Source organism: Pygoscelis adeliae, unplaced genomic scaffold (genome assembly GCF_000699105.1).
Source record: "Pygoscelis adeliae isolate BGI_AS28 unplaced genomic scaffold, ASM69910v1 Scaffold903, whole genome shotgun sequence".
In the NCBI taxonomy this organism is placed as follows: domain Eukaryota; kingdom Metazoa; phylum Chordata; class Aves; order Sphenisciformes; family Spheniscidae; genus Pygoscelis; species Pygoscelis adeliae.
The window spans coordinates 13,352-28,200 of NW_008824423.1; the positions used below are offsets into that span (position 1 = coordinate 13,352).

The 14,849-nt window shown below is 41.0% G+C and overlaps 1 protein-coding gene across 1 annotated transcript in view; it reads right to left on the reverse strand.

Moving 5' to 3' along the window:
- LOC103914312 (raftlin-like) overlaps nt 1-13,730 on the reverse strand; it is a 17,219-nt gene extending 3,489 nt beyond the window's left edge. Inside the window, exons 1-4 of the mRNA XM_009320928.1 lie at nt 13,703-13,730; nt 12,878-12,993; nt 2,147-2,250; nt 654-735 (exon numbers count right to left, since the gene is read on the reverse strand). Coding sequence (XP_009319203.1) covers nt 654-735; nt 2,147-2,250; nt 12,878-12,993; nt 13,703-13,730 — 330 coding nt within the window. The remainder of the gene's footprint in view (nt 1-653; nt 736-2,146; nt 2,251-12,877; nt 12,994-13,702) is intronic.
- Nucleotides 13,731-14,849: the final 1,119 nt, after the last annotated feature.

Genomic DNA, 14,849 nt, shown 5'->3' on the forward strand with positions numbered 1-14,849 from the left:
AGCACTTTCCCAGTTTCCAGTCTTTGTATTTCCCTCTAAGCTGTACGGCGTGACAGGTTTGGGCAGGGATTCCCACAGCTACACATTTAAAAATGAAATGGGAATACATATGTGTATCCACATATGTACATCATTAGCTGTCAGCTGCATTCTCGGATCATTTAGCTGGATTCAGGGGGCTTTCTTTGGTTAAATTCTAGCAGAATTCATTAACATTCACACAATAGATAGAAACACCAGCCAAGATCAGGCCTACATTGTGCTAGACTCTACCAAAACACGTAGCAAGAAAGAGAGAGCAATTCAAATAGAAAAGACAGGCAATGGGTGAAAGAAAATAGTATTGGTTCCACCTTGCAGGCAGTGAATATGGGCAGGGAATTTTAGGTCACGTATGGAGGTTTATGGCCGAGCTGTACAGAGAAATCTACATCTCTTCTGCTGCCGTGAGTTCAACAGAGAATGAAATATAAGAGCTTTCACATCATTTGAGCATTTTTTGTTTCTTTCATTTGAACAATTCGATTCCTTGTGTCTTGCTACTGTAGTACAGAAACATTGAATAGACCATTTTTACTTCTATGGGAAATCAATTACAATATTAAAATACCGCCAACAAAAACCAAAGAAACCAGGAACTCAAGGTTATTTACCTTAGATTCTTTCTTCTTCGCTTTCTGGGGCAAAGAAGGTCTCTGAAGAAATACAATTTGCTTTGTAGATAAATTCCCCTCCCTGAAAAGAAACAAATGCACACTCCTGAGAATGAATTAAATTCACATCCAGCATCATTCAAAGTAAAAATCCATCTCAGTCATTTATTTCTGCAGGTCAAAGGAGAACAAAATGAAGAATGACCTAAACATTGCCTGTCCCCAGTGTCTTTGAGCAGCCTGGTATTTTGGGGGGGAAAAAAAGCAACTGTTCAGCCTGATAGAGCCCGTCAGCCTGTGACATACTTTTGCTGAATGTTTTAGCATTAGTTTGTAAACACAGAATAAATTGTTTGGAACAAAAAGCAAGAAGCCCAAGTGCCCCGGTGCCTGTGTGTAGCAGCGTCTCAGCAACACCAGAGTGCTCCCTCTCTCCCTCTTGGGGCACCGATCCAGAATGGGGCTGGGTGCTCCCTACAGGTCTGCAGCACGGCAGGAGGCGCAACCAAATGCCACCAGCGGTTAGATTGGGTGGGTGCCCTTCTGCACCGTCAACCTGACCCGTGTTACTGAACTTATAAATGGGATACAGAAAGCTAGAAGAGAAAGAAAACCAGATTCACCTTTAAGAGACAGGGCTTACAAATCATAATTATGATTTTCCATTCATTCCTATATTTAAACATATATGAAAAACTTAAATACCATTTTTCCCCCAGCACAGATGGCCTTTACTTTTTAGGCTTTTATGTGGAGGAGTAGTCTTCATCTAAATCACATAAAGAACTGGGCATATTTTTACTTTTTTAAGATAAAAAAATCATGACTGATTATATTGGTGTATATATAAATATATGCCTGACCAGTGAAAATCCAGAATGCGCCATCTTCATGATTAACAAGTGGGATGATTATTTTTCACCACAGTTATGGAAAGTATTTTTAAATGACTTACATTTATATTTAAAAACTCAGAATTTTAATAATAGCAAAGAAGACCACAGAATGATTATATATGCGAACAAGGCTACTAGAGTAATGATACACCAATCTCACACAGTTCTGCCTAGCTAGACTGTGTATGCCAGCAGCATTAGACGAACATCTATTAAGAATAAAATTACTTTTCTTCAGATAGGCAACAAATGTTATCACAGGTTTTGTCTTTGCTCTAGGAGGGGTTACTGGGAGATCCAGAGCAGGAATTTTACAATCAAGGAGTTTACAGAGAGGCAGAGACAACACCCAGAAAATTCATGCAGAAACCACACTGCCACCTTGCAGTATTTTGCCCAGCAGACATGTGCTTCCCTGCCCCACGCGGCTTGTGGTGCTCCGAAACCCCTGAGAACAGCTGCAGCAGGGTTTGCAAGGGCACCTACTGCGCGCATGCGAGGAAATCCATGCTAGCTGCACGGAGAATTGCTTGTATGGACTGTGGTGCTCGTACAGCGACTTCCCTGGCCAAAAGGCAGTGCCCATCCCCTCCCTACCTGTTTGTCTTCACAATCGGAGTAGGAAGCACGCACGTCAGCTGCCAGCCGTACACGGCAAGGGAATTCAGCAGCGGAACGTAATCTGTCTGCACTTCAACTCCCTAGGAAAGAAAAATCAACAGTTAGCATCATCACTTAGAGCGCGACATTCAGTTTGACACACAAAAAAAAACCCAAGAAAAAATACGTGTGTGGGTTTTCTGGGAGGGAGAAAGGGTTTTTGTACTGAAGTGGGTCATTTTGTATGTTCAGCTAGGCAGGAAGGAAAATGTTCGAAAACATGAGACACAGGACCGATAGCCTGTACATCCCAAACTGTTAAATAAGTTTGCTTAAAATGGTAAACGTCTGTGATCTTGTTTTTACACTGCCTGAGTCATCCATCTAGCTTTAGATGATTCCAGATCTGAACAGGCCAAATTCATTGTATTTTATCAATTATCTCCACCCAAGCAAAAAGATATTCAAGTAGTTAAAAAATGACAACATTGCTTTGCTTGGATTCTGCTCTTGTCTAGGCTAGACTAAATCCTGAAGATCTATACTGAAATCAGTCAGGTTACTCTACCGTGATGGATCAAAAAGCAAAACGGGCAACAACAAAAAATAAAATACAAGTACAGGTCTATTCCTTTTATCACCCACAAATACGCATTGCTTCCTTGTTACTTTGAATCAGGAAATCTGTGGGCGAGACCAAAAACGTTGCTTTTCAGTGCAGAAGTCTGTCTCCAGCCGCAGATCTCCCTAGCAGACCCTTGCTAATTCTCTTTCTGCTGGATGGCAAACCCCGTAATTCGCACAGAAAGAACCACTGGTGATTCCAACAAAGATTGACACCAGTGAGGTGTCTAATTGCCAAGACTTTCAGTAATTTAACAAAGAGATGCTAGAGCATATTTACTAGTTTTGAGTTTTAATAAACACAAAGCAGGCAAATGGTAACTACTAGTCTCTACAAACATAGCTATATCCCTTTGCAATAACAATTATATTTGCCAAAAAGCTCAGGCACTTACACTGGTTTCACGTGCACGCAAGGAGTTTTAACTGCCAATTCTCAACACTGGGTAAGGCACAAGAGTTTTGCAGCTCCAAAAAAATCCATTTATTCCACAGTAATAAAATAGTCATTTGATCAGAACTAATCCAAATCCTGCTGTAGTTATTTCAAGGTATTTTAGTGAAATCCAGTCTCAGCTATTCCTTTCTTCTAACGAATGTAATTTAGGTCACTTGGTATCTTCATAACTGAATGACTGCCTGGCTATACCTGTTAAAAACCTGATCGTGACTACAAATGGAAATAGCTGAAGCAGCTGTATCACTCCTGCTTAAAAAGGAGAATGTTTAAAAACTCTACTCCAGAAAGTCCATGCAAGAGAACGCTCTACTAATGTTACTTCTGATTTCTGTACAGAGGCTTTCAGGGACTTTCAGAGATACTGCTACTTTACAACATCACCATGTACAGGCCAGAACTGCTGACTCCGGGAGGGGAAAGAGATGGCCTGCAAGAGGGGAGCAATACCACATGGCCTTTGACCCGTGTCCTCTGAAGCGATCGGGACTTGTCCTACAGCTGTGATCGTGGTAGATTCAGAGTCTCCTCAGATTCCCATTTCCCTCCGTAAGATGGGTATTTCCGCCCTCTTTCCAGTTTTTAAAATAGAGTGTCCGAGGGTAATGCAAAAATTATGACATATCTAGATGCTTTTAAGAGCGAATGTCTCAAGAAAATACATTAATAACACACTGAGATTTATGAGAATGGTCAACAACACCTTCCAAAAATAAAGACGAAAATATGCAACATGAACATTAAGAATAAGGTCAGAGCATCCACTATCACAAGCCTGCCGTGAGGCGCCTGGAAGAACACATAAAAGGACGTGACCAAAACATTCCCTCCATCGTACAGTGTTTGTAGAGGAAAAACCAGAAGGAGCTCATTCATTTAGAGGGTGGGAGACTAGCAGGTCAGGAAAGACCGGCACAGCAGATCTTGTTTGTGCCCCAAGCAACGTCTAATGTTGCAAAGAGGATTTCTATTTTGAATTCATTGCCTAAGGTTGGTGATTAGCAAGGAGAACCTTCTCCTTGCATCAGGATGTGCAACAAACGCCAAAAATCAGAGGGAGATTATGGCAATGAGGAAGGACATCAATACCACGCAGAGCTCATTTGGCTGCTGCAGAAGCCAAATTGTTACAGGGATGCGCCATCGCCCCTGCCACAGCCCGCTGTCCCTGCAGGCTCTGAGTGGCGAGACACGGCTGGCTTTGGACCTGTCTGACTTGTCAGGATTAAGCATCATCTGCAGCAGATGATGTATTTCACAATCCCAATGGGCAGAAGGGAAAAGAGCAAGTAAAGCACACTGAAAAGTGTAAAGTTATCAGAAATTAAATTTAAGGTTAAAGTCAATTAAGCTTAAAGAAAAATAAAAAATCTGGAAATGTAAAAAAACTCTGTTGAAAGAGTGCTGTACAACTGTTACAAAAAGATGACCTCTTATTTTTCATATGTGCTGGTACCTGACACTACAATCTGCGTGTCAGGCTGTTTGGCAGAAGGAAGCATGTACATTATGCAGAGGTGCACACCTCCTCCGAGCTCCACATGCTCTTTAACAAGCTCTCACCGACTCTGCACGACGCTTTGCTGGAGTCAGGCAGCGCACCTCTTCCTCAGGTCCCTGGGGGAATAAACTACTCCTAATAATTGGCTGCGTTTGAAGATGATAGACAAGAGAAAGGAGTCACTCCTGAATAAACAGGTGTAATCCATATGGGCTTCAAGCTCCTTACTTGCAAATACAGATAATTGAAGCTTTCTTTAAGACCACAAGAAATGACTTCTCCCTCCCCCTCCTGAATCATCGGTTGTAATCCTATCCCACGACTGGAATTTGTGTGCCAGCAGGAGTCACGGTTATACAGACCTTTAATTGGTGTCATATTAAATGCTTTCCAAAGCAAAAATGCTTCTAAACAAACAATAACTGGGGGATGGGTGCAGAGGAAAAGAGTCATCTTGTATTCATTTTACAGTTAATACAATTAAAATTATTTTATCTACTATTATTTGAGGCAATGGAAATAAAATTTCAAACATACAGTTTCATAAGATGAAATTGCAATGCTCTTTCTAGCTAGCAAATATTGGATTTGAACACCAGCAGAAGTAGAAAGTACGTGCCAGAGCTCTACTGAAAAAAAGTGTTCAAATAATGCGTCTCAAACGGGGAGACATTTCATTCAGTGAAAGGGTGGAAAATTTTAATTAACTTGCTTCCCACTCTCCTGTGGATGATAAGTAATCTCTGATCACACCTTGAGTGTCAAGAAGCCAGAGCATATTGAGTTAGGTTTTTCCCTTGACTTGCATCACATGAAAAGAATTCATTTTATTTATAGTTGTACTGTTTGTTTTCAGCATTTTCTCCTTGCACAGTTGCTTCCGCTCATTAGAAAAAAAATGATTAAAAAATGATAACGATAATATCTAGGGCAAACCACACAAACAACTGCATTAACAATTTTTCTTTTCTTTTTCCCCCCTACTGCGGCAATTTTAACCACAGCAAGATAATAAACAAGACAACTACTAAGCTCTTGTGAGACACAAAGAAGTTCTTTAGAAATCATTCTTTCCTGGGTTAAGTGACTGTGATTTAGTTACAAGGCAGCTATGGATTGTCACTATTTAATGTTTTTTTCCAATCTGGATTAAAGAGTGGAAGATTGACAATCCCATTAAATAAATCTTAATAAAACCTCTACTGGCAAATCCTAACAGACTGCGTACTGAGATCTACAGACAGATGGCAAAGAGGATGGGAAGTAAAAAACACGAGTCGCTTTGAAAGTGTAACCTACTGTTTGTGGGGAAAAAGGGGCAGTGCGTTCAAACCCAGCTCCTTACAAAAATAGAGGGGAGAGCCCATGAGAGTGGCAACGTGCACCCCCAGCCAGGGCTGGTTACCAGTCCCCACCACTGCCAAAGCCAGAGCTTTCTCCTAGGGCACTGAAGGGAGGAAGAGGAAGTGGCGAAGGCAGGACTTGCACCTTAGTGGAAAAGAGGGAAAATAAAATGAGAGAAATTGAATATATGGGCTGCCTGACAATGACCTGGTAAAAGCATGCTGCAAATGTTTTATCTTTGCAGTAACACAGCTGACAAGGAGACTAAATCCAAGCTCTAAATTTATGAATTATTTGCCTTTTTCCTTTTCAGACTTCTTCCAAAAGGTAATTTCTGCTAATAATATAACATTATCAATCCATTAAAAACACTTATTGGAAGCAAAAGAGAAGTTTCACAAGTGTTTCAGCAATAAAAGTTGGACTATGCTCCTCTAGTATTGAGCTGCTCCTAAATTTCCATGTGTAATACACCACAGCACCCTGCTAGCAGACACTTGCTACACGTCCATTAGCTGTATAGCAGAGGGGTGTGGGATGGCTCCTGCACCCTCAGAAACCACCAGTGGCTTTTGGCAGCAGATGGGTCACTGACCAACATAGACTAGCTGCCAAAGTGGGACCTTAGTGGAAAGTTAATAGAAAAAAAAGTGATAAATAAATCCACAGACAGGCTTTTTGCTCATTATTCTGGGCATATGTAATTTAGAGTTATTTATGATTACTAAATATATGTGAATTCATGCACTGTGAAACGTTTTTGAGAATATATAAGGCTGTAACACTATATGGGGTAGCATCCTGTTAAGGCAGTTTTTCTGCGATTCAGATGTATCCAGTCACAATTTCAATACACACATAGGCTGCTGAGTAGCAATCACCTCTGTCTCCACGTTTAGGGTAAAATAAAAAACAACCAAAAGACGCTCCTGTGCCCACAAAGCCCACTTCTCTCAGTGACTTCTGCCGATGCAAATCCTACTTTCTAGCGTATGTATAAACTAACAAAAACATTTGATGGCTCCTGATATTGCCCGCACCTGTAAACACAGAAGCACACTTGCACAGCAACACAATTTTGCATTTATTGAAGCACAGGATTGGTAGCAAAAGCTCCACAAGGTGAACGTGTTGACACAGAGGGTTCTCCACAAAGGAAGCACAGAAGCATCTTATGAAATGGGTTAAACTTAGAATTGCACAGGCAACGTACACGTGAAAGGACAACTCCACATAACTGGCCATGGAGCACAAGAAATAAATGTGATCTAGCAATCCATCAGTACATTTTCTTAAATAACTCTGGCATTTTTAGTTTCACAATTCCTGCAACACTTGTGCACTGTACCTTAAGGTGAACGCTGATTTTACTCTTCGTCCATCAACAGTTTTTGGGAAAAAACCCGATATAGAAAAACACTACCTGGGAACTTGTATACTCCGGGGTGCCTTACCACACACAGCTTAATCATCTCTATGCAGCTTCCCCAGCATAATTTCCTTTGGTTATAATTTTTTCTCGAACAAAATCTGGCTTTTGCAAAAAGACTTTGTGCACCGCTCCACCATTATAGAACTAATAATCTATTTCCATGTGAGAAACGCAGCTGAAGCACAGACCCTCTACTGCCACCGGTTCAGGCAGCAGGAGAGCAAACGTTGGCACTGCCCTTCGCTTACGTGCAGGCTGCGTATGCGATTTATGGGGTCCCAGAGCCTGCTTCCCATGTGCCTCAAAATGCTGAGGTCCCTCCCAAACCCGCCTGGCAGCAGCACGGGGTCAAAGAGGTGCATTAGCCAGGGCACTACTGCATGGCTAAAGGTGACCTGCTGGGGAAAAGAAACATGACTTGTGCCCTGTGTAGTTTTTTAGAAAGTATAGAAGAGGACTGAAATACTTTTCCTCAGCTTGTTCTTAAATGGAAAGTTCAGATCTGGTATGCTCACTTTTTCCTGAAAGATTTTACGGGTGAGCAGAGAACTAATCCTTATCTCTGATCTTGTCACAAAGCCTAAGAAAACCATGATAGACAGGAAGTAATTTTTTATTCAGACTGGTTTAAATCCTGTGCTCTTCTGCCTGTTTAGTTCAAGTGCCCTTTACTCACATGGAAGAAGTGTTTGCTTTGTTAGATGTTCAATACTGCAAGTATCAGGAAAGTTCCAAATTTGTATTGCTAGATTTTATTACTAAATTTATCAACAAAACCAACGAAAGATTAGCCTGTGTGTGTCCTGGTTTCAGCAGGGATAGAGTTAATTTCCTTCCCAGTAGCTGGTACAGTGCTGTGCTTTGGATTTAGGGTGAGAACAATGTTGATAACACATTGATGTTTTCAGTTGTTGCTAGGTAGTGTTTATACTAGTCAAGGACTTTCCAACTTCCCATGCTCTACCACCTGAGAAGGCTGGAGGAACACAAGAAGCTGGGAGGGGGCACAGCCAGGACAGCTGACCCAAACTGACCAATGGGATATCCCATACCATGTGACATTCCATACCATGTGACATCATGCTCAGTATATAAAAGCTGGGGGAAGAAGAAGGAAGGGGGAACGTTTGGAGTGGTGCTGTTTGTCTTCCCAAGTCACCGTTACCAGTGGACACTGAACCCGTTCAGTTCTGCCAGGGAAATGGCAACACCATGATGTATTTGAGATTTTAATTCATGTCAGTACACCAAAGATACGATATAGCAGAAAATAGAAAAGTGATGAATCACCAGCTGAAGATTTTCAATGAGAAAATACCTGTAAATTAAGGACAATATTTTCAGAATGAACAAGGCTTCAGAAGCAGAACAATGCAGAAATCTAAAATAAATGTTATAGCGCTCAACTTTAAAGACAGCATTAGGTATTTTGTCTTGGGTAACGGGGAAGAGAAGGTGACAGATTAGAGTTGGGGAGAGGGAAATCATGCAGGCTCTGATTAATCAGAACTGTCTACACACATTTGCCTACACAAGCAGAATTAAAACCATCAAACAAGTTTCAGTGCTACATCTCAGAGGCTGTGGTGGAAATAATGTGCCCTGACATTTTTAGAGTTAAAGTGATAGGGATGAGAGCAGCATTTTGTCATTAGAAGTCCTGTGGTCATTTGCAGAGGATGCCACAGCTCTACTTTGAGAAGAAAGAGTTAAATTACTCAGAGCTATTACATCCTGTCTGCTGCTTGGCGGGACCACATACTGTGACAGCTGCGAGCTTTACATCCTCTACAAACTGACATTTTACACACATACCGAGTGCATCACACTGTTCAGCTTGTTTTCTCTATTACCCTTAGCAATTAAAAAGGCAGCACTTTCTCTGCTAAGAGGTGTGCTAGCCCCTCTCTTTTGCTTTTATGGTTAAACAGCAGAACTTCACCTTTTCATTTAGAAAGGTTCTCTCTCTATTACTAAGGGCATCGATACATGCTACATGACTTCCTTTTTAAAACAGCTTTCTTCTGTTGTGGCTGGGATTCTTTTGTTTGTTTCTTCTTCTTAATTGGGATACAGCACAATAAATTTACATTCAGTTCAGACCACATCTGATGAGCAAGTCCATAGTTCATCCAGATAATCAAATCCGATAGAAATTTAATATAAGGATCCATTACACACATTTACGTCATGGTGCCCATCAGGGCTTCTTCCACTGCCTTGGTACAAATGAAAACGACAAACGGAAAAGGTTAATCTAGATCAGAGCTGAACCTATATAAAAAAAATAAGAAACTCTACATTAATGAGTCATTCCACTGCTCCATAATTATCTCTGTGATAATTATACTTTGAAGTACTCATAACAGAAACAAAGCCTTTACTGGCTTTCGGACATCTTCTGTCACTACTGAACTCTGTCTCCTTCCCTCTACATCCCCCATTTTACAGTCTCTTCCTCTGCCACTGCATTATACCCTGTTTATGGCAAATAAAGGTGAATTCTGATGGGGTTTAACAGAGAGGCGACTTGGTCTTCTGGGTACGACACTGGGCAAATGCCTACAGATCCCCTGGCTTCCAGTATTTATTTCATTCATTTGATTACTTTACCTATCTATGCCTATTATGTCTCAGAAAGCATTATGTCTCTGCTCTTCCTCTGAATGGGTAAGATCTTGCAAGAGTTGCCCAATGCCTCAACCTCCTTTCTTCAGCAGGCTTTTTCTTCTCCATATTCCTCCACTTTCAGGTTGGTTGGTAACACGTTCATAACGTCCCCAGAAGAGGGGCACTTGATCTCAGAGGAGCAAAATTGCCAGGGAACACCCAGCATCCAAATTTTAAATTACAGCAGAGAATAATCTGATCACACCAAGGAGCTGTGTATATGCTATCAGTCAGTTTCTGAAATTGCACATACCAAATCTTATGTCTGGAACAAGAGATTCTCCGTGTTAGCCCTCACGCACACATGGTATGCAGCACTGAGCATCTCTTGACACACCAGATGGCACTGGGAGGTTGATTCCTTAATCTGTTGACCAGCTGTGTCTCCAGCATGGAATTGCTAGAATTGAAGGCAAATGATACTCCACCTACCAGGGCTCTAACGCTTCAAGGGGCCCTTCTAGAAGATACTCTTTTGTTGTGTCCTAGTGTTGTAGTCACCGCTCTGCCATCACAGGATCCCCATTATCAGATGCTGTCCTTGTCACATAGCTTGAGACGAACTTTCTTGTGTCCACACAGAGCAAACTAAGACGTGCGTAGGGGCCGTTATGCATAACTTTGTTGCATTATCCTACTGAGACAGAGAACCTTTCACTGGTTGTCTAAGAGCCAGACTGGTTCAGATCAAGAATCGATTTAACTCAGAAAGCTGTCTCCAACAGGGCTGTAAGTGACAGCTAAGGAAGAGTAATATATATCAGGACAAGCATGTAGGATACCTGCCCCAAATATTTTGTGTACTTCCTCTCAGCACGTGTGGTTTAGTTTCTACTGAAAGGAATCCAGTTTGTGCAATATGAGACCATGCTGTGATGTCAGGTGAGGCATATTAAGTGGGGAGGATCAGGAGGTTCACTTCAAAAATGCACTCCTGATCTGAATTAAAATGCTTGTATAAACACAGAGATAGATAAGGTAGAGGAAAAAACAACATCACGTCCACCTGAACCCATCCAAACTTCTTGAACCCACAGCATTCTCCAGAAAGGAGTTCCACAGATCTGCTGCCTGCTGCATAAAGAATTACCTGAATTATCTCCTTTTTCTTTGTTTTGCACCTGGCCCCAACTCGTGCCATTTGACAACCCTTAGTTCTTATGGGTTGTCCTTTCTTAGGAAAACAGTCAATCCCTATTTACATGCCTCCCATGATTTAGGAGACCTCTACCTATTCCACTCCCTGCAACTCTTCTCTTTTCCAGGCTGAAAGGACACACCATGTAGAGTCTTCCTAATGTGGAAGCTGTCTGTATCATTGATCATCCTCACTGCTCTTCTCTGAACATTTACAGTGCTAACATAACCTTCTGAAAGAAGGTGCTGTCAAACCACGGCTTATACAGTAGTATGTAGTAGTATATGCTTGCTGTTTCACCCACTATTCCTTTCCTAACAGTTTTTAACATATGGTTAACATTAAAGCTTCTTAACATTTGCCTTCTTGAACAGCACTGACCTAATGCACTCATGGAACCATCTGTCATTATCCCAAAACCTTGCTCCTGAGTGGCAACACCACAATTTGACCCTAAAAATGAACAAGAGCTTACAGTCAAGTCTGTAATAACTGGAATAACATTAAATGTAATATAGGAATTGTTTGTTCAGATGCACATTAGCACAAGAAAAGCTGCCATTAATGCATTACACTGTTCTTCAAGAAGTTTCTAACCATTATTATATGGCCATTTCTTGCTACACTACAAAGTCACCATCTAATAACCAAACTCTTAATCCTAGTCTCCTGGAATTTTACACATTTAGTCTAGCATCTGTCTCGTTTTCCCTTCATCCATCCTTTTGGCATGTGTGTGCCTTGCTTGTCTTTCTTAGGATTTTACACCATTTACAATATATCCCAAGTGAAAAGATCAGGCATTGCCTTTATAGATACATAACATCTATTTCTGGCAGACTAATCAAACAAAACAAACAAAAAAACCTTCTAAGAGTTATGCAACGGTATCTTCTTTTCCCCCATGACCATTTTGCTTCAAGTCACAAAGAATTTTAAGCCCAGCTTTTCAAATACCTACCTGTGTATCAAATTTGCCGTGGAAGATTGGTACTGACTGATCTGATCTGATCTGAACAGTGTTCCTACTGATCTGAGTGTGCACTCGGATCAGTAAAAAGCCAATCTATGACACACGTGGTTTGTTTATAGCGACCTATCCAGAATATACAGTTCTTTCAGCATATGAAGGAGGTCAGACAGAAGCAAATGCAGTTATCTGTGCATTCCTACTGCAGCTAACCCTACCTAAAGGGCCGCCTTCTTTAAAACTGTGATGCTACAGTGACTTGTGTGATCGTGTTGCCCTGACAACCAATGGAGATCCTCTTTACAGTTAATCTAGCAGACATCTGTATTTTTAGGACAGATAGCCCTGAGTTTCATTGCTCACCATCACTCATGTTTCCTACCCCCACAATAAGCATGGAGATTATAAAAATCAGAAGTGCATCGTACAAACCTAGAGTGTGGTTAACTGGCATTACAGTTATGTTGCAGCCCTTTACCTCAGTTGCCTGTCTGGTACTGTTGAAGCACAGATCAGTACATGAGAGTCTGCCTCACAGTCTTGGAGTGTTTTGATTTACAAAAAAATCAAAGAAGAAAAACTGCACACATACCTTCAGGACAGTCCACTGCTCTACAACAATTGCATCATAGCCCTGCATGGTTTTACTGTCTTCCACAGCAACATCTTCAAAGAGAAATACACCATCCATTGTCCCACGTAAAGCATCTGTGAAAACACAGGGTTATCTGTAAGCTTTATGGAAGACATTCCACGTGTAGTGAGGCATTTGAATTTATTAATAACAAATTCTTCCAAGGTTGTTAATAAAGAAGTGCACAGAGCTTCCTCTGATAGTCCAGCTCTATTAAATGAATGAGACTAATATCTCCGGCAGTTTTTAAGAGCAATCCTACTCTCTAATAGCAAACCTCACTGTGCACTCTGTTATTCCAGAGTTCGTCCTCAAAAAACACAGCTCTCCCATTTTGAGCAGGCAAAATTGATTCAGTCCTCAGTTCAGCAGTACTGCTCACCTACTTGAAGCTATACACACACTTTGGGGGCTAAATACCATGTATTATGTCAACTTCTCAAGGGCTTTTGAAGGTACACTGATATTAATGACTATACCAATTCATTCACACAAGTCAGAAACCTACATATGGATCAGCCGTTGCAGTTACAGTGATCTACATGGACTAAGGATGATCTGGCATATCTGAACGGTGTGAAAGAAGATACATTCATAACTATTTAATCAGTTTATGAAGGCATTTTGACCATCTGGTTTAGTGGCTCTATATTCTCATTTGCATTCCCAGCACGTTCAGCCTTTTTTCAGACAACACATACTATTAAAGTTATTTAAGCAGTATTTGAGCACTTTCTCCTTCAACTTAGCTGTATACTCCACAATCAGCAATCACTCCCATACGCAAGAACTCAAGTTTTGTCAGCCCCATGACGGAACGGAATCAGAGTAACTGAAAAAAAATTACTTACTTTTCTTTGCTAAAATAAGCTAAATGACGATGCAATAGAATTCTATTTAGAAAAAACTGTAAATAAGCAGTACTGTACTCTTTATGAACACAGAAAACTCCTCTCACATTGTCACAAAGCGTGTTTTTCAGCCTTTCTAGTTTAAATAATACGTTTACCCTGTATGACTGATTATAAAGATCTTGCTTATCCCCTCCCCAAGTATTGTATTTTGCATGATAGTTTCTTTACATTTGTAGGAAAACTATGTTCCTTGCACTGGTATGATATATGTTTTTGAAATGCAACCACACATGCCAAACCGACAGATTCCTGAACTAACAGGAGAGTCTTCTGGATAAGTCTGCTTAGCTGTCTCATCAGGTCCTCCTGCTTTCCCTGGTGGATGTTATGAGGTCAAGAAATGCCAGCGGGAAAGCATTGCTGCCTCCAAGGGAAAACATGTATCAAACTCAGAACCAATTCTCACAAAGGAGGCAGTGAAGAGGATTAAGAGGCTTCTTACCTCTTGCAGACACAATCTCAGTCAACATCTTCTGATGTCATTATATGATCTAAATTCAATTTATTATCTGGAAATAATAAATCCGTTGTGGGCAAAGCTCACAACAAACCAGACTCCTATAGTTGGAGGCTTATGTCTACAAACACACTGTAGCAAGACTGTTGCTGCAGGTGTCAAGCATTTGCACACCCCTTTGCTTCCATTTGCATAGTCTGCTACTCTCTCTTGCTGCAGTTTCAATCAAGTCATTAAGTTGTAAGTGAGCAGATGCAAATACTGGTATCTAAACTAACACAGAATATTGTTTTTTGAGTTTGGTTGTGAAGGTAAAAAGTTGTAAACCACTTACTAGGGACTCTCCTTGGGATTCTGTTGGGAGACTCAAAGAAGTAGAAAAATACACTGTCTACTTTCACACTGACTGTCTCCCCAGGCAGGTTTCCTGCAACTCCATTTCGAATAAAGAGAGATGAAGACTCCTCACCACTACAGCAAGCCAGTATTACACATTGTTCCAAGGAGGATAAGCTGGACTACAAAGCAGTAAGTCCTGTCATCTGGATAGATTTCTCAT